The sequence below is a fragment of the Netta rufina genome (assembly GCF_964035555.1).
Source record: "Netta rufina genome assembly, chromosome: 22".
NCBI classification, from domain to species: Eukaryota; Metazoa; Chordata; class Aves; order Anseriformes; family Anatidae; genus Netta; species Netta rufina.
Window position 1 is genome coordinate 1969554 of NC_140146.1, and position 27167 is coordinate 1996720.

A 27167-nucleotide genomic window follows, 5' to 3' on the forward strand; every position below is an offset into this window, starting at 1 on the left:
GAGCAGGGCAGGGGGACCCCGACACCCTCAGCACCCATGGGTGGTGCTTGGGGGGGGGGCAAGGAGACCACGTAGAGGGAACCACAGCACCCAAGGGTGGTGCTCAGGGGGTCCCCGTGCCCCCAGCCCCCGGGGATGGGTCTCAGGGGGGTGAGGGGACCGCAGGGTGCTGGGCACACAGCACCCCCAGCACGGGGAAGGATGCTCCATGGGGCAGGGGGCCCCCAGCACCCGTATCACCCACAGGAGGGGCGCAGGGGGGCGAGGACACCGTGGGGTGATGGAGCCCAGCGCCTGAGGGGGGGCTCAGTGGGGTGGGGACCCGCAGCACCCCCGGGGAAGCCCCCGCCCAGCTCCCCATGCGTCACCCCCGCGGGGATGGGGAGTTTCACCGAAACTTCGTGCAGGGAGGGGAAACCGAGGCACGGCGGCACCCGGGCACCCGCCGGGCGGGGCGGCTCGCTGCAGGGCACAGCGCCAAGCAGAAAGTAAAAAGGGGTAAAAAAAAAAAAAAAAAAAGCACCCGACCGATGCTTTTGCAACCACCCCGCAACCACATGTCCTCATCCCCCCCCCCCCTTCCCCTTGTGGTTTTGGGGAAAAAAAAATAAAATTGCTTTTTCCGGCTTTTTTTCCCTACCCGGTTATTTGCAGGCACCGGGCAGCCGGCCCCGCTCGTGCTTAGCAAAATAAAAATCCCAAATTCCTCAAGGGTTTGGGAGAAAGGAGGCCCCAGCTGGGAAATGCATGCAAACGCTTGCAAAATACTTAAAAATCTTAAAACCGCCTTAAAAAACAAAAATAAAAAAGCTTCCCCCCGCCCCAGCTCTACATCCCAAACCCAAATCGCTGCTGGCAGCTGCCCCATGACACAGTTGTAGAAAAAGAGCACAAAAGTTTTATTCAAATCAAACTCAGTTTCATGAAAATCCCATAAAATCCATTAAAAAGGGGGGGAAAAAAAACCCAAACCTGCCCCCCTTTTTCTTCTCTCCCCTATTATCTTCCCCAAATCTGAAACCTCTTTGATTTTTCTCAATAAATATACAAAAATATAATAAATTACGTTAAAAAACAAAAAAATACAAGAGGTAACACTGCTCATCAGCGTTAAGGTGGAAAAAAACCCAACCCAGCGTCGGGAGAGGAATAAATAGGTGAAAAAAAAAAAAAAAAAAAAGCAAAAATGGAGAGTTTAGGGCCAAGCCATCCACAAAACATCCAGGAGCACCTGGCTCAGCCCTATTTTTTTTTTTTCCTTGAAATGCAGAAAAAAAGAGGAAACTCCCCCATAATAAGGCCGCCCCCCCCCAACCAAGTGCAGGCTTGAAATTTAATTTTTGTGGGGTTTCGCACCCGTTTTGTCCCGGGGATGGCGATGCCCAAGTGGCAAGATCCCCCACCATGGGAAATAATATTAATATTATTATTAACAATAATAAAAACCTTAAAAATAATAAAAATAATAAATAAAGCGGTGGGGGGAGGGGGGTAGGCTGGGGGTCTTCATTTTGCACGCTGGGGTCCGTGGGGGTCAGATGGGGATGCCCGTGGTGCAGAGCTGCTCCTGCAGCCCCAGCAGGCTATAGGCGATGCGCTTCTGGTGGCCGGGCAGGCGCACGCCGATCTTCTTGATGTCGCTGCGGGGAGGGAAGGGGGGAGTTACGGAATGAGGGAGGGGTTCTGGGGTGAAAACAGCCCCAAAAAGGGTCTGGCCTGGAAGGGTGCTTGGGGGTGGTCCGATCCTGAGCGTGGTGGGGATTGTGGGGGGGTGGATCCTGCCCTAAACAGCCCCAGGCTGGATCCAGCCCCGAGCATCCCCCGGGGGCAGAGCCAGACCCAGACTTTACCCAGGATCAGATCCAGCCCCGAGCATCCCCTGGGGGCAGACCCAGCCCCGAGCATCCCCTGGGGGCAGATCCAGCCCCGAGCATCCCCCCTGCCTGACCCCAGAACAGAGCCAGCCCCGAGCATCCCGCAGGGCCAAATCCAGCCCCGAGCGTCCCCCATTTTTGGGGCCCCAGGACTCACTCGCTGGTCATCTGCAGCACCTTCTCGATGGTGCTGTAGCCCGCGGCCATGAAGTGCTCGGCGTACTGGTGCATCTTGATGGACTCGAGCCACTCGGGCACCGAGCGGAACGGGACGCCCTCGGAGCCGCTGGTGCTGGGCAGGCGGATGGAGACCCTGCGGGGACGGGGCCGAGGAGATGGTGTGACGTGCAGGGACGGGCAGGGGGCAAACCCACGGTGCAGAAATGCAAGGGTGCAAAGTCGTGCAAAGATAAGGAAAAGTATATAAAAAAAAAGAAAAAGGCCGGGAAAAAAAAAAGGATGCGGGAATGGAAGGATGCAAAAACAATGCAGGAGGGCACAGATTGGAAAGAAGTCATGCAGAGAAATGGAAGGATGTGGAAAAAAAGTAATGCAAAAAACAGTGGAGAGGTGCAAAGTTACAGAAAGCAATGCAAAAATGGTAAGCAGAAAACACAAACAAAAAACAAAAACACAAAAAACAACCCACGCATGCGAACACAACGGCAAAAGGTAAAGATGCTGAGATGCAAAATTTAGAAGTGACAGCGCAAAGATGCCAAAGGTAAGGCAAAAACCCAACTATAAAAAAAGAGGTAGTGCTACAATGCAGAAGTATAATGCAAATAATGGGAAAATTTTATATATAAAAGAAAAGCGAAATGCAATACAAAGTTCCCCAGGTACCAAGATGTGAAAAAGAACACAAATGCGAGGATGTGGAGAGTAATAGAAAAAGTAGAAATGCAAAACAATAAGGCAAGAACGTTAAAAGGCAAGAAACAATGCAAAAATTGCAAATGTAAAAAAAAAAAAAAAAAAAGGAAGCTAAAAATGCAGATATACAGGAGGCAAGGCTGCAAAAAAATGCAAAAAGTGAATATAAAAGCAATGCAAGAGTGTAAAGATACAAAAAAAATGAAGGCAGGAACAGAAAACTACAAAAATCAACGCAAAAGGCAAGGATGCAAAGAAAAGGCAGAAAAATGCAAAGATTCAAAAAGCAATGCAAGAATGCAAAGATGCAAAATCCAATTTAAAAGTGCACAGATGCAAAGATGCCAAAAAGGCAAAAATGCAAAGCTGCAAAAGCAGTGCAAGAATGCAGAACTGCAAAAAAACAACTCAAACTGCACAGATGCAAAGTAGTGTTCAAGAATACAAAACCAGTGCAAAAAATGCAGACTCAGAAGCATGCAAGAACACAAAATTGCAATAAGCAAGGCGCAAATGCAAAGATGCAAAAGAGCATGCAAGAGTGCAACACTACAAAAACAACACAAAGATGCAAAAGAAGCATGCAAGAATGCAAACCTGCAAAAAAAAAAAAAAAAAAAAAAAAAGCACAGATGCGAAAGAATATGCAAGAGTGCAAAGCTACAAAAAAACAGCGTAAAAATGCAAATGTGCAGAAGAAGCGTGCAAGGACGCAAACCTGCAAAAAGCAAGGTGCGGATGCAGAACAGCACAAAGAGTGCAACGCTGCAAGAACATCGCAAAGATGCAAGAACACAAAAGAGCAAAAAGGCAGAAACGTGGGGATGCAGAAGCTCATGCAAGCCTGCACCACCTGCAAAATGCCCTCCCCTCCCTATTTTTCTCTCTCCCCTTCCCCTCCCTGCAGCTCACCGCGGGTCGAAGTCTGCCAGTGTCTTGAGTGACTCGGGGGCGCGGATGAGCTTGTCGAGGATGCTGACAACGTCGGCAAACTTGGGGCGCCGGCTGCGCTCCTGCTGCCAGCACTGCATCATCAGCTGGTAGACGGCGGAGGGGCAGTCCAGCGGGGCGGGCAGGCGGAAGCCCTCGTTGATGGCCTTCATCACCTGCAAGGGCGCACAGCTCGAGGGGCACGTCCCAAAAAAGCAAGGTCGCCACCAAGAACGGGGATGGAGGGATACCTGCGCTTACCTCGTGGTTGGAGAGCTCCCAGTACGGGCGCTCGCCGTAGGACATCACCTCCCACATGACGATGCCGTAGCTCCAGACGTCGCTGGCGGAGGTGAACTTGCGGTAGGAAATGGCCTCGGGCGCCGTCCAGCGGATCGGGATCTTCCCCCCCTGTGCAGCCACCACCAAAATTGCCCAGGTGCCAAGATGCGAGGAGGAACGAGAAGAGGGAAAAAAAAAAAGTGAGGATGTCAAAAAGCAAGAAACAACGCAAAAATTGAGATGGGAAGAAAAGGACGCTAAAACGCAGTGACACCAAGATGCAGAAGGGAAGGCAAGAATGCAAAACGGCTCCAAAAATAAACAGACAGCCATCCAGCCCCCCCAAAATCCCTCGCTGGCACTCACGCTGGTGGTGTAGGTGGCTTCAGGGTCGTCCTCCAGCACCCTGGAGAGCCCGAAGTCGGACACCTTGCAGACCAGGTTGCTGTTGACCAGGATGTTGCGCGCGGCCAGGTCCCGGTGCACGTAGTTCATGTTGGCCAGGTACTTCATGCCGGCCGCGATGCCCCGCAGCATGCCCACCAGCTGGATCACGCAGAACTCCCCGTCTTTGTCCTGAAAGAGGAGAAACCACCCCCAAATCCTCCTCTTGCCCCTACAGAGCTGTGGCTGGGGCTGGGACCCGTTTCCCGTGGTGGATTTTGGGGCTGAAGCCCTGCTAATCCCACCCCGGGGCGATGGGATTCCCGCACGCATCGCCTACCCGCAGGAATTTGTCCAGCGCGCCGTTTTCCATGTACTCTGTGATGATCATGAAGGGTTTGTCTGTGGAAAAAGAGCCAAAAACGGGTCAGAAAACCTCAAAACCCCATGACTCCAAGCACGTGGGGGTGCATGTGAGATCAGCGCTTTTTGGCAGGTCTAGCAAGCTTTTTTTGCAGGGAAATGGTGGGATTTATTTGGAGGGGGGAGGGACTCACACTTGGAGACGACCCCCTCGAGGCGGATGATGTTGTGGTGGCAGAACTGGCCCATGATGCTGGCTTCGCTCAGGAAGTCCACCCGCTGCTTCTCCGTGTAGCCCACCTTCAGGGTCTTGATGGCCACCGGCACCTCCTTCTTGCCACGTTTCAGGGTGCCCTTGTAGACCTCCCCGAATTCGCCTGCCCGGAGGAAGGGGGAGGTTCAAAACCTGTCCCCTTCCTCCCCTCCCCGGCTCGGGGACAGGCAGGGGACAGAGCCCCGTGGGGACCTACCGGCGCCGATGACCTTCTGGCGGGTGATGGAGGACGGGGGGATCTCGGTGGTGAACTTGAGCATGGCTTGGTTGGGGTCTTCATAGGTGTGCGGGTCCACGTAGGTCTTGAGTGGCTTCAGCTGGTCTGCTGGGGGGGGGGGGCAGGAGCCGTGTCACCCCCAACCTGTCCCCACCGTCCCACCTGTGCCACCACTGAGCCCCCGCCCCAAGCCCACCACCCCGGTGCTCACCGGACTTGGAGAAGTAGACGTCCTCGGGGGACTGGCGTGACCGCGAGCTCCTCCTCCTGCAGAAAAGCAGTGTTTTGTCCCAAAACTCACCTCAGTGGTGGAAAAAAAATGGGATTTTTTTTTTAAATCTCTCCCTACCTCCGGAGGACGTAGATGAGAGCAGCCAGGAGGAGGACAACAAAGAGGACGCCGGTGACGGAGCCGCTGATGACTGCAGCGGATGCCATGGACTCGGCTCCTGCAGGGACAGTTGGAGCCATGTGCACCCCATAGCACCCCCCAAAACTAACAAATTACCGACAACCCCCCCCAAAAAAAAAAAAAAAATTCCTCACCCTCAGGCAGCGTCTCGAACTCGTGCTCGGGGCTGAAGGCGCCGTGGCCGTCCTGGGTGAGCGCCTGGACCCTCACCACGTAGGCGGTGGCGGGGGACAGCTTGGGGATGGTGACGGAGGCGCCCTCGCAGCGCAGCACCGAGTAGCTGTTCTCATCCACCTGGGGAAATGGGGACACGGTGAGGGCGAGGGGTTTTGGGGAAGGACACGAGGTGGGACGAGGATGGGACAGCGCTGGTGGCACCTTCTTGCTGTAGGTGACTTCGTACTTCCAGACCCGGCTCTGCTGCCGCAGCGGCACCGTCCAGGAGAGGACCAGGCTGGTGGCCGTCCGCCCGTCCAGGCTCACCGACGTCACCCGCGGTGGCTCTGCCGTGGGGACAGGGGTGTCAGCGAGGTGGTGGCACCTCCATGGCGGTGGCAGCGGGGACCCCGGGGGCCCTCCTTACCGGTCTGGTTGACGCTGATGCTGGCGGCGGCCACGCTGCGGTGGGTGCTGAAGGCCGAGACGCCGTTGCGGGCTTCGACGGTGAAGGTGTAGTTGACGTGGGGCTCCAGGTCGGTGACCATCACCCCCGTCCCCACCAGCCCCCGGGGGGGCTGCGAGTAGCGGATGCCCCCGTCGCAGGGCCGGCACTCGCCGCTCTCGGGCCAGCACTGCTCGCAGGTGACGCTGTAGGTGACGTCCTGCCGGCCACCCGCGTCGGCGGGGGGCGACCAGCGCAGCTGCACGGCAGCCCCCAGCCCCACGGCCGTGACGCTGCTCGGGGGCGAAGGAGGACCTGGGGACACGGAGCAAGGCGGTGGTGGTGTTAGGGGGGGCTCAGGGCATGGAGGTGCCCCCCGCACCTCATGATCCAACCCCGTGTCCCCAAAATGCCACTCACGGGTGCACGGCGCGGCGGCCGGGTCGGAGGGGGCGCGGAAGTGCCCGTCCTCGCAGGGGCAGGCGGCGGCGGCGGCCGGGGCGGGCAGTGTGTGTGCAGGGCAGGGCTGGCAGCCGCTCGGGGACACCTCGGCCTTGAAGGTGCCGGGGGGACAAGCTGGGGGGGGCACACACACACACACAACAGGAAGGTCAGTGGCCGGGTCCCTGTCCCCAACCCGAGCATCCTCACCAGCTCCCGGGCACGCGTCACCCTCAGAGCACGTCAATTTGGGGTTTTGGGGTGTTTTGCCTTATTGTTATCCACCGTGGGGGGGGTGGACCCCCAATATCAACCTGTGCCTCCACTTGGGGGAATGCCCCCCTTGGCCCACCCCTCTCCACCTGATGCGCTCGGTGCACCAGCGATGCTCCAAAGGCCTTGAGGATGCTCCAAGGGTGCCCCCAGGGGTGTTGGGGATGCCCCAGGGTGCCCCAAGTGTACCCCAAGAGAGATGAAGACACCCAAAGGTGCCCCCAGGAGGGAGGGATGGCTCGCAGGTCATGCACCAAGACAGGGCACCCCCAGCCCCACGCCACCCTTCCATCCCCAGCGTCCCCACCCCTACCACGGACGCCCCCAGCTCCTCACCTTGGCACTGGTCGCCCACGGCCTCGTAGCCGGCCCGGCACTGGCACTGCCCGATGGGCACCAGCCACTCCCCGTCCGCGTTGCAGTGCAGCGTCGGCGCCTCGTCGGCCACCGCGTCCTCCACGCAGGAGCCCCGCACCTCCGCCAGGGTCTGCGAGTCGGCGCCCGCCACCGTCTCGGGGAAGTGTGCCATGCCCCGCAGCACGGCCGGGCACGTCTTGTAGTAGATGCGGACCGAGAGCAGAGCCACGCAGGCGCCCAGGTCCTGGAAAGCCAGGTAGAAGCCTTTCCTCCGCAGCGGTCCCACCGAGCGCACCTCCACGTTCAGCTTGACGTTGCGGTTGGTGAAGTCGTCCTGCACCGTGATCTCGTCCGGGGCGATGGTGTCGATCTTCTTGAACTGCCGCTTCTGGAAGTTGGTGCCGTAGTCGACGTCGGACTCGGCGTAGTAGAGGTTGAAGGTCTCCTTGCAGGAGCCGCCGCCGCTGGGGAAGCTGTTGCAGTCGCGGACGGTGAACTTGAGCTCGATGAAGACGCGCTGGGCCTCGCTGCGGTAGATCCAGTTGGTGCGCAGCCAGTTCTCCTGCTCGCCCTCCAGCACGTTGCACACCAGGTACATGTAGATCTGCGAGTCGTTCATCATGTTCTGCAGCAGGTCCCACTGCGCCACAGAGAGAAACGGGGTTCTTGGTGCTGCCACCACCACGGCCCCTCGGGGGGAAACTGAGGCAGGGGGTACAGTGCCCCCGGTCCTCAGGTATGCCCTTGTCCTCATCCCCACGGATGCCTCCATCCCCATGGCTGACCTGTCCCCATGGATAGTCCCATCTCCATCCCTGTCCCCACGGATAGCCCCCCAGACCCCATGGATGCATGCCCGCTCGCATCCCGATGGAGGTCCCCGTCCCCAAGGTTGCCCCCGTCCCTATCTGCAGCGTCGCCCCCCGGGGAGCAGCTCGCCGGGTGCTCACCCCTTTTCCGTAGGGCTGGGTGAGCCAACCCAGCTCCCCCTGGGCCTTGGCAAAGTCCAGCAGGACGACTGTGGGGAGAGGAGAGAGATGTTAGTGGGGTGAGCAGGACGCCAGGGAGATGCCACCAGGACACACAGATGGCCCCAGCAACCCGCAGAGGCCACCAGTGCTCTCAGATGCCCCTGAGAAACACAGACCCAGGACCCACGGATGCCCCCCAGGAACCAGATGGACCCTCTTGGATCCATGGGTGTCCCCAGACCCATACCATATATCCTTGGGCCCCATGGAAGTCCTCTGGTTCCACAGATGTCCCTTGGACCCATGGGTGCCCACCAGGACCCACAGATGCCCCTACCAAACCCAGATGCCCCCCAGGACCCACAGATGTCACCAGAACCTGCAGATGCCACCAGCACACCCAGAAGCCCCTGGCACCCACAGGTGTCCCCAGAACCCACATGGATATACCCCTGGGATACACGGGTGCCACCAACAAACCCAGATGTGTCCAGGACCCATGGATGTCTCAGGGACCTGGGGGTGCTCCAGAGACCCACAGATGCTCCCAGGACCCACAGAAGCCCACCAGGACCTGTGCGCATACCCCAAGGAAGCCTCCAGGACCCACAGATGCCACCAAGCCACCCAGATGCCCCTTGACCCACGGATGCCCCCTAAATCCCCTGGGACCCTGGGTGAGCTTGGGGCGCCCCAGCTATCCATGGGACCCCCTCCCCCGTGTCCCCCGGTGTCGGGCAGGACGTGGGGCTGGGGGAAGCAGCGAGCCCTGGCACGCCGAGGGCGGTGGCCGGATCCTGCACCGGGGCCGGGGGAGGAAGAGGAGGCCACGGCCGGGGCGGAAGCGCCATGAATCAGCCCCAAGGAATGCGCCCGGCTTCGTGCCTGACGCGGCCCTGGGGGAGGCGGGGGGCTTTGGGGATGCGCCCCCCGGTGCCCCCCCACCCCTCACCCCAGCTTTATGGGGCAGGTGCTGAGAATGGGAAACTCGTGACACCTCCAGCCCTGTCCCCCCCCCGCCGCCAGCCAGGAAGGATGCCGGGCACCTCCCGGCTTTCCTGCGGCTGGAATTCCCCCCAGAAAGCGGAAACGCAGCAGGGGGGGAGTTTGTGGGGTCCCCCCCTGCGCCCCCTCCCCCCAGCAGTGACTCAGGGCAGGGACCTGCGGCTGAGTCAAGGGGCGCAGCCGGGGTGCGCCCGCTGCCAGTGCCCGCGGCCGCCCCGTCCCAGCCCTGCACCGCCGCTGTCACTGCGGCCCCCAGGCACCTGCATGGCCACGGCCACCTTCATCACCATCATCATCATCACCGTAGCCCCCACGTGCAGCCCCGTCCCCATTCCCATTCCCCCCTCGCCCCCACTCCGCGCCCTGAACCCCCCAACCCACAGGCACTGACCCCAACCGCGGCGCAGGATCCGGCCCCAGCCTCCCCTCCGTGGCCAAAATTTCATTGAGGGGGGGGGAACGGGGGCAGGGTCTCGGCCCCCTTCCTGTCCCCCAACCCCAACACTTTGCAACCGATCACCCCCGGCTCCCAACCACCTCAAAACTTTGCTGTCTTTTACCTGGTTTTGCCCCAAATCTTATCCCTCCGAGCCCCCAGGAACCTGCCTGGGGACTCCCTGAATCCCCTCCGTGGCCCCAGCTGGGGGGGTTTGAGGCTTTTTTGCCCATTTTCCCCTTTTCCCGTCGATTTCCCTTCCCCAGACACCCACAACCTCCCGGTTATTTGCATTCGCTGCGGTCGGGGCCGGATTCTTTCGCCCTTCGCTCTCTGGGAGTTTGCGGCTCCCCCAGGAAAAGAAACCCAGCCTTTGCTTCCCCCCACCCCGATTTGCCCAAAACCCCCCGAACTGATCCCAAACCACCCCGGGGAGCTCGGCAGGAGGGGGGAGCAAGGTGGGGGCCAGGGCGCAGCTTGTTTTTCCCAGCACTTTTCGGGTTTTCCTGACATTGTTCTCCAGCTCCGCGGCCGGATCCTGCCCGGGGAACCTTCCTTTAAGTTTTTTGGTTGCTTTTTTTTTGTTTGTTTGTTTGAATTTGAGGATTTTGGGGGTTGGATTTTTCAGTTTTTGGCTAACTTCTGCCTCCCCTCCGCCCCCTTATTTAAGGGGTTCGCAAGGGGGGGGGGGGGAGGGAAAGGGGTCCCCACTTTTCGCCCACCAGCTCCAGCTTCGCTTTTTTTTTTTTATTTTTTTGGGGGGGGGGGGGGGGCAAGGAGCGGCCCCAAGCCCCCCGGTGGGGCCGCGGCAGCGTTTTGCCCTGTTCGGCCTTTTTTCCCCCTAAAAAGAAGCGCTCCCCACCTTCTCCCCCAGGTCCCTCCCAGCCCGCGGGTGCTCCCCTAGGGCTCACCCCCCCAGCAAAAAACCCACCAACCCCCCCTTTTTTTGATCATTTTCTCCCCCCTCAGCCTCCCAACACCCCCCCCCCCCCACCTCCCTGCGCCGAACTCAAAAGTTGCCGAACTTCCCCCAAAAGCCGCGATGTCCCCGATCCCCGACCCCCAGCGCCCTGCGAGCACCCAGGGGTGCGGTGCGGGGGGGGCGCGGAGCCTCTCCGCAGCCCCCCCCCAGCCCCAAGACCCCCCCAAAAAATAAAATAAAATAAAATAAAATTAAATTAAATAAAAAAATAAACTCGGGGCCGCGCTCACCTTCCTTGGGGGCGGCGGGGGCGAGGAGGAGGATGGCGAGGAGGAGCGGGATGAAGGCTGCCGGGGGAGCCGCGGCCATGGCGGGGGTCGGGGGGTGCCCGGGGCGCCCCAGCTCCGCGCCAGCCCCGCGGGAGCGCCCCGCTCCTGTTCATTCATGCCCCGCTGACGTCACCCGGCCCCGCCCGCGGGAACGCGCGAGGCTGTCCTCTTAAAGGGACAGCGCCCCTCCAGCGCGGCCCGGCAGGAAAAGGGGGGGGGGACTCGATCTGGGGGGGGGGTCAGGGGGAGCTCCCAGCACCCCGGTTGGCCCTCCCAGTCCCTCCCAGTTCCTCCCAGTTCCCCCCACAGCTTTGGTTCCGGATCAATGGTTTTGCGCCTCGTTTGGCGTGGGTCATGTGTTGGGGTGCAAGGGGGGGGTCCCCGCTTTGCGGCCGCATCCGGCCCCTCCTGTCCCCCCCCCCCCCCAGTCCCTCCCCCCAAATTGCAGCCCCGGCCCCAGCCCCGCGGTCCCCACGTTTGGCTCCGGGAGCTGCGCCCCCCCCCCCCCTTCCAGCTCGGGCCCCGGCACCCAAGGGGTTAAAGCGCCCCCCCCGGGCCCCCTCCCCCCCTTTCATTCATGAAGCGGCGTGGGAAGAGAGGGGGGCGGCAGCCAATGGCGGCACGGGGGCGTGGCCTCGCGGCTGGCCCCGCCCCCAGCAGTGGCGCGGGGGGGGCTCCGGAGCCGGACGGGCGTGGGGGGGGGGTCGGGGGCGCTGCACCCCCTTTCCTGCACCCACGGCTGGGGCGAGGCCGGGCCAGGAATGGGCAGTTCTGGGGTAAAATAGGGGCGGATTTCTGTAGGGCTTGGTGTGTGGGGGGGCTGGCAGGGAGGTGAAGTGGCGGGGGGGGTCCCACAGCCCCCCCACTATGGGGTCCTGGAACTGTGCTGAGGGTTTGGCCCCCCCCGGATTTGGGGTGCTGGGAAGCGGCCCGGGCATAGGGAGCGGTGGGGAAATGTGGGGTGCTGGGGGGGGACGCTAGGGGGTCCTGCCCTGCAGGGGGGCTGTGCCCCCCCTGCAAACCCCAGCACCCCGAATCCCCAGCACCCCCAGCCCCGTGGTCCTGCAGCCCCCCAACACCCCAAAATCCAGCACCCCAACCCCCAGCACCCCACCCCCCATCTGCAGCATCCCCCAGAACCCCACCCCCTTGGCATCCCGGGGCACCCCAAATCCCACCACCCCCATCCCCACCCCTCACCCCCCCGGGGACAGCACCCACCACAGCAGCGACCACCCTGCTGGAGCTCCCCAGAACCCCCCAACCCTCCACCCCAGAGACCCCAAAACCCGGGGACCCCTCCCCTTCCCCCCAAAACAACACCAGGGGACCCCGCGGGTTGGAAAAGCATCGCCGTTTAATGCTGGGGGGGGGCAAACACCGCAGTGAGGGGCTCCCCCCCCCCAGCACAGCGGGGTTCAGGTGGGGGGGGGCTCCTGCCCCTCGGGGGCGACGCCGGCAGCGACCTGGTCGCGTTCCCAGAGCCACCCCACCAGGGCGTCCAGCAGGGGGGCCACCCGCGCCAGCCCCCCCCGGCCCACCCCGCTGCCCCCCGCCCGCAGCACCGGCAGCCCCCAGGTGCCCTCGAAGGCCGCCAGGTCGTCCTCCGTCACGTCGGCGTGGGCGGCCAGGTCGAACCTGGGCGCGGGGTCAAGGTCAATGGCCCAAAACCGGCAAAACCCCCCAAAATCCCATGGGTGCGGTGAAGCGCCCGATCTCCCCCCCGCCTCCACCCCGAAGGATACTTGGTGCCCACCACCACCCGCAGCAGGTCCTCGCCGGGGGCCACCACCCGCGCCAGCCGTGCCGGCAGCTCCTCGAAGGACGCGCGGTCGGTGAAGGAGAAGAGGAAGAGGACGGCGTCCGCCTCCTCCTTGCAGGCCTGGGGGGAACGGGACACCACGGAGACATCACGGAGACACCACGGAGACACCACGGAGACATCACGCACCGGTGTCTGCGCCCCCCGCGGGGTCTCATCCCACGCCCCCCCCGTGCCCCCGCTGGGCGCTCACGGGCAGGATGTGCTCGAACTTCCTCAGGGCGCTCTCGCCGCAGTCCCAGAGCTGCAGCTGGAACATGACCGCGCGCTCGGCACCGCGTGGCTTGGCCGGCCAGAACACGCTGCTGGCCTCGATGCCTGCGGGGCGAGGCCGGTGTAAGTCCCCAGGGGCACTGGGGGAGCCCCGAGAGCCCCCCCTGTGTGACCCCCTGTGTGACCCCCGGTGTGTGACCCCCCGACCCCGCCGTACCCAAGGTCTCGCGGTGGGCGGTGGGCGCGGGGGTCCCGGCCAGGGCGGCCACCAGCGCGGTCTTGCCCACGCCGCTCTTGCCGGTGACGAAGATCTTGTAGCGCGCCGTGGGCACGGCCAGCGCGGGCGGCAGCGTGGGGTGCTCCAGCAGGCCTGGGGGGGGGCACCATGGGGGGGGTCAGCACGGGGTGGGGGGGTCCCGAGGGGGTGTTGTGCGGTTTGGGGGGGGCTCACCGAACACCCTGCGCTGGTTCTTGTGCAGCACCGAGGCCAGGTAGGGGCGGCCCGCGGGGCTCAGCAGCCAGCCCGGCTCCACCATGGCGGGCAGGGGGCTGGGGGGCACAGGGGGGGGGCCGAGCCGTGTTGCCCCCCCCCCCCGTGTGCCCCCCCCTCCAGGATCCCAGCCCCCCCACCCCCCTCGTGGGATCCTTTTCCCCCCTCCCATGGGGTCCCCGCCCCCCCCCCGGCTCTGTTCCCTCCCCCATGGGCCCTGCCCCCCCCCCCCCGTATCCCCCGTGCCCCCCCCGGGTCCCTGTGCCCCCCCCCTCCCGCCGTTGCCCCCCCCCCGCTGTCCCCGAGCCCCCCCCCGGCCCTGCGCGGCCCCTTTAAGGCGCGGGGTCCCCGCCCTCACCTGCGGCCGCCGCAGACTCGCGGTGACGTCACTCAGGGGGAGGGGTCACGGATAGGCCACGCCCCTATCGGCAGCGGCGCATGCGCGGGGGGCGCGGGGATGGGGGGGAACCCAGGGCTGGGGGAGGGGCGGGGCGAGGGGGGTGGGGTAATGGGGGCACTGCCCTATGGGGTATGGGAACCCCAGGGCTAGGGGTTATAGGGGCATTGCCCTATGGGATATAGGATGCCGGGAGCTATCGGTTATAGGGGCACTGCCCTATAGGGTATAGGAAACAGAGCTATGGGTTATAGGGGCACAGACCTATGGGATATAGGAAGCAAAGAGCTATGGGTTATAGGGACACTGCCCTATGGGACATAGGAACCCCAGAACTATGGGTTATAGGGGCACAGCCCTATAGGCTATAGGAAGCACAGAGCTATGGGATATAGGGACAAAGCCCTCTGGCATATAGGATGCCCAGAGCTATGGGTTATAGGGGCACTGCCTTATGGGATACAGGAACCCCAGAGCTATGGGTCATAGGGACACAGCCCTATAGGCTATAGGAAGCACAGGGCTGTAGGTTGGGGGTTCAGCCCTATGGGACCCCCAGCCTTCCACATTGCAGCAGCGCAGCCCCGCAGGCCATGGGGTGCCCCAACCCTGTTGGCTTTCGGGTCCCCACCCCACAGCCTGCGGGACACCCCAAAGCTGCAGGAAATGGGTGAAGCACCCCCCCATGGGAGCGGTGTGTGTCCCCAGCCCTGCCTTCCTGCCAGCCAGGAGCCCCAAAAGCTGCCCTTTTCACCCCAAACTGTCAGGGCGCACAGCAGGAGCATCCCTCCGCGGCGCGGCCACCCGCACACCCCAAGCACAGGCGGCAGCCCGTCCGTTTCTTCAGTTTTTATTTGTTAAACTGCTAAAAATTCATCCAGGAAGGGGGAAAAACATAAAAAAAAATAAATGTACACAGATTTAAATATCACCGAAATCACTTCGCGTTCCTACGCGCGGCCGAGCCTCCAGCGCCGGGGGGACCTGAGTGGCGGGGGGACCTCACAGCACCAGCGCCGCCGGGGAAAACGGGGCCGTTTCCGAGGAATTTATCATTTCCGAGGAATTTATCGCAAGAACATGCCTTCCTGCGACGCGCAGGGAGGGGAGGGCGGTTTTGGGGCCGGTTGAGGGGGATTTGGGGCTGGTGGAGGACGCAGGGCGCAGGCGGCATGAGGACTGATGGCCCTTCATGGGGACACCCCGAGCTCGCAGCCAGCGGCTCCAAATTCCTGCTGGGTTTCGCTCCGGGGCGATGCCAGGACATGCAGGCGGGGGGGAACGCGCCGGACACCGCGGTGGGCGCTCCCGAGGCGCGGGGATTTCAGCAGGGGTCTGTCTACAAACGGAGCACCCAGGGCACCGTCCTGCCCCGGGCCCTGCCCCAGCCCCAAGTGGCTCACGGATAAATCCCCTTTTATCGGGGCGGGGGGATTTCGGTAGAAAACATCCAGCCCTGAGCCCTCCCGGGGACGCGGCTCCGACGAGCCAAAGCCAGCAAAGCTCGGTGGGGACGGAGAAGGACGGGGACCACGTCATGGCACTGCCGGCGGGCCGGGCGGCGGTTTGGGGCGAGTTTCCTACTTTTCAGCTATTTCAGGCGCTGGGTGAGAGATGCCGGCGGTTGCCAGCCCTGGGCCGGAGCTGGGCACGCGCTGTTGACCAAAACTGAGCAGAATCTGCCCATTTCCACCCCCCACATCTCAAGCTGGAAAGGAAGGAAGGAAGGAAGTTTGTCCCAGACGGACACACAGGTTCAATCCATTTGGATTTTTCTTTGTTTTAATCTTTGCGGAAGGAGGCACATGCAAAGATGATTTTGTTACTGCTATCAAGGCTAATGCCGGCCCACCCTGCCGCTCACATGCTCCAGTTTACCAATATTCATCGTTTTGGCTGGAAAAAAAAGCGTTCCCAGGCTATGAGGTGCTGCTTCAGCGGGCGCAGAAAAGCTGTGTACGTGTTTGGGCCGTTCACGGACATGGAATCCCCGAGACTGAAGGGGAACGGGCAGCCCAATCTCTGTTTTGGTGGCGCAACGTGATTTTGGGAGTAAACCGTTTTCTGCTGTGGGATCCAGAACGATGCTGAACCCCCCACGCAGCAGTCGGAGATGTCAGACGGTGAAATCGGGTCGGGATCTCGCAGGAACCACCCCCACCCCAAGAATTTCTGAGATTCGGACCCGGTTTCAGCACGTCCTCAGAGCGCGGCACGGAGCCGGGGCAGAGCAGGGAGGCTCCATCTCCGCCGAGGCGCACGGGGGGACAGCAGCAACCTCACGGCCAGCGCCGTGCCCCTGCTGCGAGCGTTCCCAAACACGTACCCACTGCGCCGGCCGGGATCACACAGCGCCACAGATCCAGCACCGAGGCTGCCAGGCAAGGAGGAGAGGGCTGCGAAAGCGAGTCCTGCCCAGCCGATTCTCAACTTTTTTTTTTTTTTGGCATTTCAACGCAAAACTGTCCTTTCTTCCTTCTTACGGTCCTGCATGGAGGACAGGAATGAGACTGTCAGGCCAAAGGGGTGAGAGGCAAAAAAGGCATCGTGTTTGTTTGGAGCAAAGGTCACAACTTGCAGTGCTGGAAGGTTCCTGTTCAGGTATTGCTGTTATGTTCCTTACAGAGCCATACTCGAAGCATGGGAGCAATCAGTGCACACGAGCTAACAGCCTCCTGTCTGCAGGTATTGAGCTGGTTCTTACTGAAACCGCTGCTACTCGTGTTCCACAAAGAGTTTCAGAGATACGAGGCCTCTTAAACCCCTGGAAGAGGAAAAAAACAAAACAAAACACAAAAAAAACTCAAGAGGCTACGGGATGGCAGGCTTCCCGCCTGCTCACCCTAAATCCTTGGCCTAGGTCACAGCAGAGAGCTCCTGCGTGAGCACAGCAACGTGGATCCTATGGGCAGGGAGCTCCCTCCCTGCTTGTAAACACGATTCGCTTAACTGGGGTCTTACTGGGAACGGGCGGGCAGCACTGGAGGTTTGCTTGGACTTTATTGGTTTGTTGTGCCCTAATTCACAGTTTGAGTGCCTGCGCGACAGACTTAGAAAGGAGAGGGAGAGCCCCGGGGAGGGAGGGGAGGTGGTGGTGGTGCACAGCTCGGGCCACATTATCTCTTTGCTCGCACAAAGTACAAGGCATTTGTTTTGGGATAGTACTTCACGTTCTGTTTCTTGTCCATGAGGCCGCCGAATATGATCAGCTCCCCTCGGCCCTGCACCACCGTGTGCAGGCTGGTCTCGGGCGGCCCCACCACGGAGCTGCTATTGAACACTTTCCATTTGACTCGTCCCTTCTCCTTGGTATCTTTAATGTCCAGCACGTACATCTGCATGGGCTTGCAGTTCATGCTCTGGTACAACGGCTTCCCCACGTTGAGGGACTGCGGAGGGTGGTGGCCCAGGCGGCGGGCGATGGGCGGCAGGGAATGGCCCTCGCCTTGGGCAGAGCCCGGCCGCGCCTCGGCACCCGTGCCCTGGCTGCCCGGGGACCCCGGCGAGGCCACGAGGGGGGGGCTGAGGGCGGCAGAAGCCGAGGCGCCCTTGGAGGACAGGGCTTTGACGGCCTCCAAGCTCCTGCGGAGCGCGCCGGGCGAGACAGCCCCCGGCAGGGAGCCGGTGACGTGGGGCGGCGTGTGGATGCCGTTGGTCTGCTCGGGGGGGTTCCTGGTGCCGGCGCCGAGCGTCCTGCTGTCCGCACCGTCCGTCTGGCAGACGACGGGAGCCGGTTTCTGCTCCCAGCTCAGGTCGAGGGACCCCAAGCGCAGGTCTCTCTGCTCCGGCAGCGACCCCCGCCTCGGCGCCAGGGCGAGCCCGACTTTCAGCTCGCAGCCTTCAGCGGCTCCGGGCGTGCCGGGCGACACCACCTGCACGGGGCTGTCCAAGGAGGCGCCGCCGGCCGCAGCGGCTCCGGGCGATAAGCTGCCCCCGTTGAGCACGGGCGAGCTGTCGCCTCTGGCCGGGGAGAGGCTGCCCTCCCGCGATCCCGAGGGCGTCTGCCGCTGCGCTCTGGGCCGCAGGGTGCCCCAGCGGCCGTTGACGCAGGGAGCCTCGTCCGTGTTCCTGACGGGAGACTGGGAGCGGTACTCCCGCGTTTCGGGCACCAGGGCGGGCGGCGTGGCGCTGATGGGAGAGGGGCGAGAGTTCAAGCTGGGGCTGAGCGGGGCTCTCCCGCTGGGAGCCTGGCTGAAGACCACGACGCACTGTCCCACCTGGAGGAGGGGAGAGGAGGGGACGCGTTACAGCTGCAGGGCGGCCCTTCGAGCTCTGGGGAAGGAACTGGGGCAAAAAGGCAGGGGTTTGGGGCATCCTGGGCAAAGGCCTGCAGGGGGTAAGACGGACCAGAGACCTCGCTGCCTCCGTCCCAAGCCACTCACCCGGCAGGCAGGATGGCACCACAGCTCTGGGGCTCCGTGGTCTTCGTTCTCCACCTTGAGCGGCTGCCACGTCCAGGGGTTCGCGTGCATGTGCAGCAGCCAGGCGTCTTTGAACAGCTGTGAAGAGAAGTGTGACAGATGCAGGAGAGCAGCTTGCTGCCAGGGTCATCCCATCGGGGGCAGAAACGGAGCTGTGCTGCTGCAGACAGAGGGACGGTGAGCTGACTGGGATCGGAGCACCCAGGGGTGCCTACACCCTACTGTGGCCACGGACAAGTCCCTTCATCCACGTCTGCTGTCCCAGCACAAAACCAGGGACAATTCCTCCAGTTAACCTCAATGAACTGCTCAGATAGCTCCCGGGGTGGTTTTTGTTAACAAAAGGCAGCTCCAGCAGAAGTAACAACTTCTGTGGGACGTCTACACCGTGAGCTCTAGTTTGCAGGACAAAAAAATGCCCCCCAGGTCACGTGCAGAGCCCCCCGCTGCCCAAGCCAGCACCCAGGGCTCACAGGTACAGCAGGATGCCTGTGGCTTGTGCCCCTGCTCCCTGCAGGATACTTACTGCGTTGGGACCACCACAGCCACCAAGGATTAAAATGGTTTCGTCATCGATTACAATCTGTGGGGGCAAAGAAGAGCGTTTCAGAGCAGGAAGGACACGAAGCCATCCCTTGTGCTCTCTCCAAGGCCTCTGAGTGCAGAGCCGGGTTACGGCTTCTCAGCAGCACAGACGCTGCTGAATTTTGTCTGCCTGGGGATGAGGAGTGGAGCCAGGATGGAAAGCCGGTTTTGCTGGGCCCAGGGCAAAGCGGGATGCAGAGTTCGCCCCGCTGCCTTGTCCCAAACGGCTCATAAGCCGGTCCCTTTTACAGAGGAGAGCAGTTACCGTCCCTGAGGCTGAGCAAACATCAGAGGATGCAATGCTCCTCTTCCCAAAAAGGGTGAAAGGACCACCTGGGAGGCTGCAGGCTTACAGCAACGCGTGTTAGATGCTCACGGTGGGCAACCAGTCCCCCCCCTCCCTTTCTTTGGATGGGGAGAAAGCCACTCTCATGCACGACGTGATCTCTTTGGGGTGCTTCCATCCAGCTGAGGCCAGTCAGGCACTAAGCACCCCTCAGTGTCCTCCTGGGGACTGTGAAGGGGGGGCAGGACTGCCAGCTGCAACAGACGCCTGTGTTGAGCCCGGTGACTCCCACAAGCTCCCTGCCCCAGGCAGGCACTAAAACAGGCACCACCGGAGCCATGCACTCAGCGGGTGCAATCTATAGTCACCTGAACCAAGGATCAGGAGACCGGAGCAATTAAAGGGGCCCCAAGCAAAACCAACATGTGATAACACCTAATTGATCCTAAACGCCACGGGGCTTGATAGCTGTTTCTCCTCTGATGGGTAAAACAGCAATTTGTTTTCTAGAAATGCTCATTACGGTTCTGAGTCATGTGCAAGACACAGCGCAGTATCTACCAGAGCGTTGGGGAGATTAAAAGTGCAATCTCACAGAACAGCTGGCTAGAGAAAACAAGGGCCTGGCGGGCAAAGGACTGCAAAGGTAACTCAGAAATTGGGCATTATTTTTCAGACAACCCACAGAGAGCTGCCTGGAAGCTGGAAATTCAGCTGTGCCTGGTTTCTCTCTGGTTTATCTTTGGCAGTGCATGCTGCCATGGAGCTGAGTCAGTGAAGGAGAGCATCACCTGAGACTGGCCACCTCGCGGGTGAGGGCTGGGCCCAGAAATGTTTGGCTTGGACCAAGCCCACTGCTCAAGATCCAGCACCCAGACGTCGTTGCTCCTGTGGGGATGAGAGAAGAAACACTGAGCCACAGGTACAGCCGCTCAGCTCAAGTCCCAAACAAGCACCCGGCTGCAGCATGCCTGGTTCCTGACGGCACAACCAGGCCCTCAGGGGCTTCAAAATGCTGATTCAGGGTGGAGGGTTTATCACAGAATCGTTTTTCTGCAGGCTGGCGCCTCGAGGGAATTTGCCCTGGGCAGTGAAAGGTGCAGCAAGCCAGCAGGCAGACCCCGCAGCGGGCCGGCAGCGAGCACCAGCCCAGCAGTGCGTGAGGGCAGGCAGGGTGAGCAGCCAGGATGATCTCAGACTCCTCCGATCAACACACGGATCTGCACCCACACGTGACCTTCCCACACGCCTCACCTCCTCTCGGCTGCCCCAGTTCAGGGCACTGCTCTGAGCGGCGCTGAGTCACGCTGCGCTGCGCGGACAGCCCTGGCGGCACGCTTATCTGCGGCCCGGGCAGCACCGAGCTGCTGGTGCTGACTGCTGCAGAGGGGTCCTGCTGAAAAGGGTCTCACAGCCCAGCCCCTCAGAGGTTTCTTTCTGAACTGCTACCCCACGACCACCACAACACACCCCTTGCTCGCAGGAGAACCCCTCAGACGCCTTCTCTCCACACTTACATTTGCCGAGATCCCAGCGAGCCTCCAAAGACGATCATTTTGTCTTCGATGACACAGGAGGAGTGTCCTGCCATGGGAGGGGGGCCGTGGGTGGTCACGATGCAGTTCCACCTGGGGGAACAGGGAGAAAAGACATTCAGCACCGGGGCAGAAAGGATGGTCCTGGATGAATGGCAAAATGAAAAATCCCACGGGCCAGCAGAGTCCTCAAGAAAGCATTACAGAGGAAAACCTCAGGGAAAACCGACAAAGATCCAAATAATAACGAAACTAATTAGAAATACTAATGTGCTCAACATTTTTAAAACATGACAAAGTCACAAGGCCAAGTTGGAAATATCGCCCCTTTCAATTAAGTTTGCCCTGAATTATTTCCAATGCAGTTTAATTACAGTGTTCTAACGACACTGCCCAAAGTGCATCGGGTAATTGACACTTTTGATGATTAAAAGTTCTCAATGAAAGAGGAGCAAGAACCTTCGCTGCTTTGATACAGCATTTGCTCCTTTCTCACACAAGCATCAGTGAGAAAGTGTGGTCTAAAATCAGCTGGATGCTGTTTAAAGGGAAAATTCCTGCCACCTCCTCGCTCCCTGCTGGAGCTGCAGAGGCAGAAAGCTTTCTGCAGCAGCACAGACCCCTGCTTTATCGCCTTTCCCCTGAATTTCGGATCACCACCACCAAAAAGTGAAACCTCCAGGAGCTAAGGCTTTCTCCCTTACTTTCCCCAGGACGACCTCGAGCTCGCAGCCAGATGAGTTACGCGCTGGGAATATTCGCACCCAGATTTCTGCCCGCCCCAAAGATGTTCCAAAGAGCACTGGGGTGGTGCTGGCAGCCTTTCGGTAACACAGCAACACGGAAGCGAGCACCACCCAGGAGGTGTCAGACAGCAGTGCGTGCGAGTCTCTGGGCCAGAGCAGCGATGCCTTGCCTGCTCTTTGTTTGAAAGGGAGCCTCGCAGACACGCCGGGATCAGCCACACCTTGGCACCCCCTGTCCCTGCCAGCCAGTCCCGGCGGGCCTGCGGAGACACCTCGGGCAGCGCTCGGGCACTGCAGACACTTGTTCCAGGGATCAAAGCCCGTGCTTCGAATCCAGAGGTTCTCTTACCAGTTTTTGGAGGGCGAGTACGTGTGGATTTCATCGAAGAACCTCTCTGGCTGGTGCAGAGGGTAGGGGCTCGGTCGCGTCCACCCGCCAAACAGCACGAGCAGGTCCTTGTAGACCACCAGTGTGGCGCCAGCCTTGGGAGAGGGGTACGAACCTGGGCAGGGACAGGAAGGGGGACGGTTAGGAAACCAGGCTCCAACACAGGCATCAAACCCTACAGGAATTTTACCAAAGCGAGGTGACGCGGAGGCTCCACCTTTGAAAAAAAAAAAGCAGCAAAGAAGGCAAAATTAGAGTTGGGAGCCTGGGAAGAAAACTACTGCCAATTTGTGTCACTGTAATTAGTAGGAGCCTGAAAGCACATTTCATGTATGGCAAAACATCTGTCAGTCACTGGCAGGAAATTACTAGCTTTCTAACATATCCCTTTAAATTATTGCTTTAGCACTGAATAAAAGCAATAATTACCTCCAAATACCTACTAACTTCTCCCCAAGGACGGAGTGAGAATGAATACTAATTCTAACACATCCGGCGTTGCTCGTGGCGGATCGCTGGGGAGCTCAGAGGCGGCGGCAGGAACCCAATCCCGTTTTCTCAAAGCGGCACAATCAAACCCCGAGCGCTTTGCTGCGGGAGCTGACAGCCCCTCCCCGAGTTCACACAAGGCAGCGCTCCTCCAAAAAATCACCGAGGGACTTTCGCCCAGCCGGCTGGAGGCTTGAAGGCTTTGCTCAAGCCAGGTACCTCCCGAGCAGGAGTGCTACGTGCGAAAGCAAGACGCGGCCTCTCGCTGCTGTGATGCTCTGTGCTCAGAACACAGATCCCGAGGGTTTTCCCAGTGCAGCAAGGCACTGATCTCACCTTCTGCAGGCGTGTTTTCAGCTGCCCCCGAATGTGTCATCCAAAGCAGGGCCATGCGGGACCAGGGGCAACTCAAGGGCAAGGCTGCGCACGTGGCTGTAGGAGCATCAGCACCCTCTCCAAAAGGCTGAGATAACAAAGCGACTGCTCTCCTCTGATGTCCTAATAGGACCAGGAGAAGCATTTTTAGCAGGTAATGACATGCAGCACTGAGCCTATTTTTAAAAGAAACCAGAGCAGCTATTTTAAGGTGTTGCAGCTGAGAAAAGCAATTCGATTGTGATGGGTTCCAGGTGGTGGGTGGTAAGAGCCAAGCCAAAAAGCAACCCCCAGCCAAGCACAAAGAGGCTGAGGGGCTTTGCTGCCACCTTTCTCTAGGGACAAGGCAGGTTTTGGTGCTGCTCTCAGGTGCTGCAGCTACGGGGGAAGAGGGGAATAAAGCTGTTCAGGAAACAATCGTTTTGCTAGGACAGGTACACGGCATGGCCAGGACTGTACCCAACATCTCCTTAAAGTCTGAGGTGCCACGAGAGGGTCATGTTTGGTTACTTTTTGTTCCCAGTCAAATTCCAGACTTCCAGTTTTCCTGGCTGCGTACAATTCGTTAATCCACACCAGCAGGTTTCCAACCCAAGTATTTCCTTGGCAGAGCCTGAAAGTCGCTCTCCCAGGCTTGGCATGGCAAGCTGACTGCCAGCAAAGTTTCTACCTGACTTGTAGAGAACAAGCCGGCTGTCTGCGTGTTCCCTTACCCACCACTCTGCTTATCCACCCAGGACATCACAAGACAGCATGGGGCACGCAGCAGGTCGCTGCACGGGTCTGTCTGCAGCAGGGACACCAGTGAGATGCAAAAAGTGCTGGTTTTAAACTGGGACAGGAGTTGGTGTTAAACAGACGGCTTGGCTAGAATTGTGCCTGTGCAGGTTGGGCTGGGGTTGGAGGGACAGCCCGGCACCCTGCTCAGGAAGGTCTGGGCTGCCGGGCAGTGGGAAATGCCCCCTGCCTCCTGCTGCAACCTGAAGGCCAGCCCCTGCCCCAGACACCGAGACGGTTCCCAAAGGAGCCAACAACAGCCATGTAAACAGCCCAAGGCAGAGGCCAGCCCTGGTTTTTCAGGAAGCTTTGCCTATTATTGGACGCTGCGCGGGTGTAAACGAAGGCAGAGTTTCGTTCTGCTAGGCAGGAAAAAATCTGAATTTCACAGGCCAGAGGAAGAGCTGGCCTCTTGGAGCCTCTTCCCGTGCGGTGAGCAGGCGGCCGCGGCGTGCTCGGGGCTTCAAAGGGTCGGGCACTGCGGGGCGGCGTCCGCCCGGCTCGGGAGCGATGTCCTGGGGCCAGCCGTGAACTCTGCTCCGCGGGTGGAGTGTGCTGAAATGGGGGAAATGTCACAGCACGAGGTGGCTCTCTGCGAGGTTGCTGTGCTCAGTGCCTGTCCTATAAAGGCGGCTCAACTGCATTGATCTGCGCTCGGCCAGAAACGTGCACGAGGGTGGCTGCAGCCTGGAGAGGGAATATTGGAGCATTAACACCGCTTCCTTATTGCTAAGGCAGGGCACAAAAGCAATGGCAGGATAAAAATGTTTGCAACATGACCACGCACGGGCACGGACTGCAAACCCGACTGCCCCAGCAGCTGTCGGAGGTCTCCAAGTAAACCCCGCTGAGCTTTGTAGCAACAGCGGACGCTGCTCAAAGCCGAGGCTTGTAGTTTGGGGTTTAAAATGGTACAAAAGCAGCTTTGGTAGAAGTTGGTGTCTGAGCACAGCTCCGTGCCAGCTCGCTGCCACCTTCCCACCAAGCCCAGGAAGGGCAGGAGCACCTCGAGGGGTGCAGCACCGGGAAAGGCGGCGAGGAGGAGGAGGGGGAGGAAGCAAAAGAGGAGGAGGAGGAGGGGGAGGAGGTGGTGGTGGCGGCAGAGGCGCCGCAGCCTTTGTGACTTCAGGTCTCAAGTATGTGGAGCGCGGAGCCAGGTACGGCACCAGCAACATCAAAGGGACAGGGCTCCGCTTCCCGGGGCCCCGCAGCTCAAAGTCCGAGCTTCAGAGGCCGGCCGGGCGGCGGCTCAAAGGCTGCCAGCAAGGATCCGACAGGAGGGCTTCCTCCTCTCGGGGCTGTCACGACCTGCTCGGAGCGCTCTGCTATTACACTTGCAAATGAAACGGCCTCTGTGCCTTGCCGCGGACCGAAGTACAGCAGCGCCTGCAGAAGGGCATCGTTTGCTAATTGCACCCGCTCCGACGGCCTCCTTTCCTTGGTGGGCGCAGAGGGCCCTTCCTCGCCGAGCACGGAACGTGTTTCCAAGCTCCGCACCCCGGTAACACCACCGAGCCCTCTATCAGATTATCTTTCCTTGGGGATAAAAACCCAAGCACGCAGAGGGTGCAGCGCAATTAACTGCTTCTGAACATAGAGGGGAACATCTCTCTACAGCTGACGCTGTTTATTCCGTGGAGATGAGGAGTTAAAAGCCAGTCGAGCTATTTTTTTCCAGCTGATGGATTTTCCTGGCTCACAAAGCAGATACATACTTTTCAAAAACAAACAAACAAAAAAGATCTCTGGCTTCCGTGGACGTGTGGAAGAGAAACGCCAGCCTCTGATCGCTTCTGACACGAGCTCTGAACGCCACCTATTTATGATATGTCCTTATAAGCATTTTTTAAAGCCCATTTATTCAGCCCTCTAATGCCACTGGAGCAGCACGCGCAGAGATCAGCAGCCACAAAAGAAAAACCTCACTCCAGGGGCACGCTAACACGAATTTCCAGACCAGCCTTTTACCGAAGTCAGGCACAGCCCCGAGCAACTCCAGAAACGGGGCACATAACAAACATCAAGCGGAGCTTAAAAGACGAAAATAAAAACGCAGGGAAAAGCTGCTGGGTGCCTGCTGGGACGGGATCGCAGAGATGAAAGAATTGGTTCAGAGCAGCATCAGATGGGGAAATACTGCAGGAGAGGGGATGGAGTGAAGCCAGGCGTTCGCACCGTCTCCGGGGTGAGGGGAAGACATGGAAGGAGCTCTCGGGTGCTATGAGGGAGAGAAATTTTGTGGGAATTTTCTTTGGGCAGGCTCGGCTTTCTGGAGTGATGGGAGAAGTGCTCCTAGCGATGGCTGGGGGCCGTTGCTGCCGGGCCCGATGGATTTCTCAAGCAGCCCTGGCTCCAGCAGGAGGATGCTCTGCTCCATGGGCTCCAGCGAGCCGATCGCAGTCATCCCGAGCTGATTCACTTTCCAAGCAGTGACGGGATAAACAAACACAGGCCCAGAGCCGAGTTTCCAATTTCAAAGGGCGAGCTGAGAAATTAAAGCAGGCTCGTCCAGCAGCCAGGGCACTCACCGCGAAGGAAGCCAAGCCCCAGGTTCAGAAGCCGCCCACGGTGCACGCAGAAAGCCGGGGAGCAGGGAGCAGGCCCAGGGCAGGCTCGGGGGCTCGCAGCTGCAGCAGCACCACGGGCAGCACGGCCACAGCCACGGGAACGGGGAAAAACCCTCCTCTGGAAGCCGGCCTCGCCTCGCCAGCAAGCTGCATTTGTTCAACAAATTACATCCCATTACACGGATGCACTTAATCTCGCAGGGACGTTATCAGTGCAATGTATTACTCCCAGGGAAAGAGCCAGGGAGATGCTGGGCTCCAGCAGCCAGATACGGAAGGCGACCTCTGCCAGCAACCTGGCGTTTCCCGAGCTTTTTGCAGCTCTGCAAAGTCACGGTGTCTCAGCAGAACGAAACGCTGCGCGGGCTTTTGCTCCGAGGAGTTTGTGTTGTGCTTACGGAGAACTGCAAAGAATCGGTCAAAAGCAAATTGCTCTTTAGAAGGGGAGAAGCAGAGGCCACCCGGCTGCCAGGCTCCTGGCAGGAACGAGGGGCAGGGGGCTCACACTCACTGTGCTCACACCACTTGGGCAGCTCCTGCTCTCCCCGACGGCTTTTTGGGGTTGCAGCCTCCCGGCGGGCAGCAGCTGCCCCGATGCTCAGCCTGGGTTCCCTGGCCCGGCTTTCAGGCCAGCAGACTTAAAGGAACCAAATGGTGAGCCCCAATCTGGAAACCTCATCCGCCCCGGTGCGTTATCTACCACGGCCCAGGCACAACCCCGACCACGCTCGTGCGGAGCAGCTTTGTCCTGCCGCCGGGAAGGTCGCGTTTTGCCTTGCTCAGCGTATCCTGAAACTTGTCTGACAGCATGAAATCCCCAAATCTTTCTCCCTCTATGGGAAGGGAAACCAGAGAAGGAAAAAATCCCTTGGCTTCACGGTCCAGCCCGGATTTTTCCGTAGTAGTCTGCAGATCTGCCCGAAAGCTTTTCCCCAGCGGTGTGCTGAGCGAGACAATGAGGAGCCTACGGGCAGAGGAGCAGCACCCCAGGCAATCCCAGCCTCAGCACCACGACTGGGAGATGCCAACGGAGCCCCCCGATGAGAAAAGCGGGCACCTCGGTGGCACACCTCACACTGGCTCTCTCCAGAAGTCGAACCACAGCACTCAGGACTCGCTGTAACGCAGC

At 60.1% G+C, this 27167-nt stretch overlaps 3 protein-coding genes across 5 annotated transcripts in view; all 3 read right to left on the reverse strand.

The window, feature by feature from the left end:
* Window positions 1–1003: 1003 nt before the first annotated feature.
* On the reverse strand, window positions 1004–11022 carry EPHA2 (EPH receptor A2). 3 transcript variants are annotated; one of them, XM_084299994.1, is made up of 17 exons: window positions 10909–11022; window positions 8235–8302; window positions 7264–7924; window positions 6634–6789; window positions 6196–6528; window positions 5991–6115; window positions 5747–5906; window positions 5550–5649; window positions 5412–5467; window positions 5180–5305; window positions 4904–5086; window positions 4687–4748; window positions 4329–4538; window positions 3942–4091; window positions 3663–3856; window positions 2032–2187; window positions 1004–1640 (listed from the first exon to the last, which is right to left on the reverse strand). In XM_084299994.1, exons 1-17 carry the CDS (start codon window positions 10985–10987, stop codon window positions 1535–1537), a joined length of 2925 nt encoding a protein of 974 aa, XP_084156120.1. In that variant the 5' UTR covers window positions 10988–11022; the 3' UTR covers window positions 1004–1534. The 3 variants fall into 3 exon arrangements, with proteins under 3 accessions (XP_084156120.1, XP_084156119.1, XP_084156121.1); XM_084299993.1 differs by having other exon boundaries at window positions 5180–5308; XM_084299995.1 differs by lacking the exon at window positions 8235–8302 and having other exon boundaries at window positions 5180–5308; window positions 10909–10953.
* Window positions 11023–12365: 1343 nt separating this feature from the next.
* Window positions 12366–13545, reverse strand: CPLANE2 (ciliogenesis and planar polarity effector complex subunit 2; the record flags this gene model as incomplete). The annotated part of the gene is made up of 5 exons (XM_084300212.1): window positions 13434–13545; window positions 13200–13352; window positions 12963–13087; window positions 12693–12829; window positions 12366–12585 (listed from the first exon to the last, which is right to left on the reverse strand). The coding sequence occupies exons 1-5, from the start codon at window positions 13516–13518 to the stop codon at window positions 12366–12368; spliced, it is 720 nt and encodes a 239-aa protein (XP_084156338.1). The 5' UTR covers window positions 13519–13545.
* Window positions 13546–14703: 1158 nt separating this feature from the next.
* Window positions 14704–27167, reverse strand: part of FBXO42 (F-box protein 42) — a 48802-nt gene continuing 36338 nt past the window's right edge. Inside the window, exons 5-10 of the mRNA XM_084300020.1 lie at window positions 21792–21945; window positions 20679–20789; window positions 19953–20049; window positions 18817–18873; window positions 18252–18368; window positions 14704–18086 (exon numbers count right to left, since the gene is read on the reverse strand). Coding sequence (XP_084156146.1) covers window positions 16986–18086; window positions 18252–18368; window positions 18817–18873; window positions 19953–20049; window positions 20679–20789; window positions 21792–21945 — 1637 coding nt within the window. The 3' untranslated portion in view covers window positions 14704–16985. The remainder of the gene's footprint in view (window positions 18087–18251; window positions 18369–18816; window positions 18874–19952; window positions 20050–20678; window positions 20790–21791; window positions 21946–27167) is intronic.

What these genes read in the sequence shown, in the direction of transcription:
- EPHA2 (XM_084299993.1), bottom strand. Translation starts at nt 10,987, where the DNA reads ATGGCCGCGGCTCCCCCGGCAGCCTTCATCCCGCTCCTCCTCGCCATC. An exon ending in GTTCGAGACGCTGCCTGAGG is followed by an intron (nt 5,650 to 5,746) that starts GTGAGGAATTTT and finishes CTGTCCCTGCAG; the next exon opens with GAGCCGAGTCCATGGCATCC. An exon ending in CGAGGGGGTCGTCTCCAAGT is followed by an intron (nt 4,749 to 4,903) that starts GTGAGTCCCTCC and finishes CTTTTTCCACAG; the next exon opens with ACAAACCCTTCATGATCATC.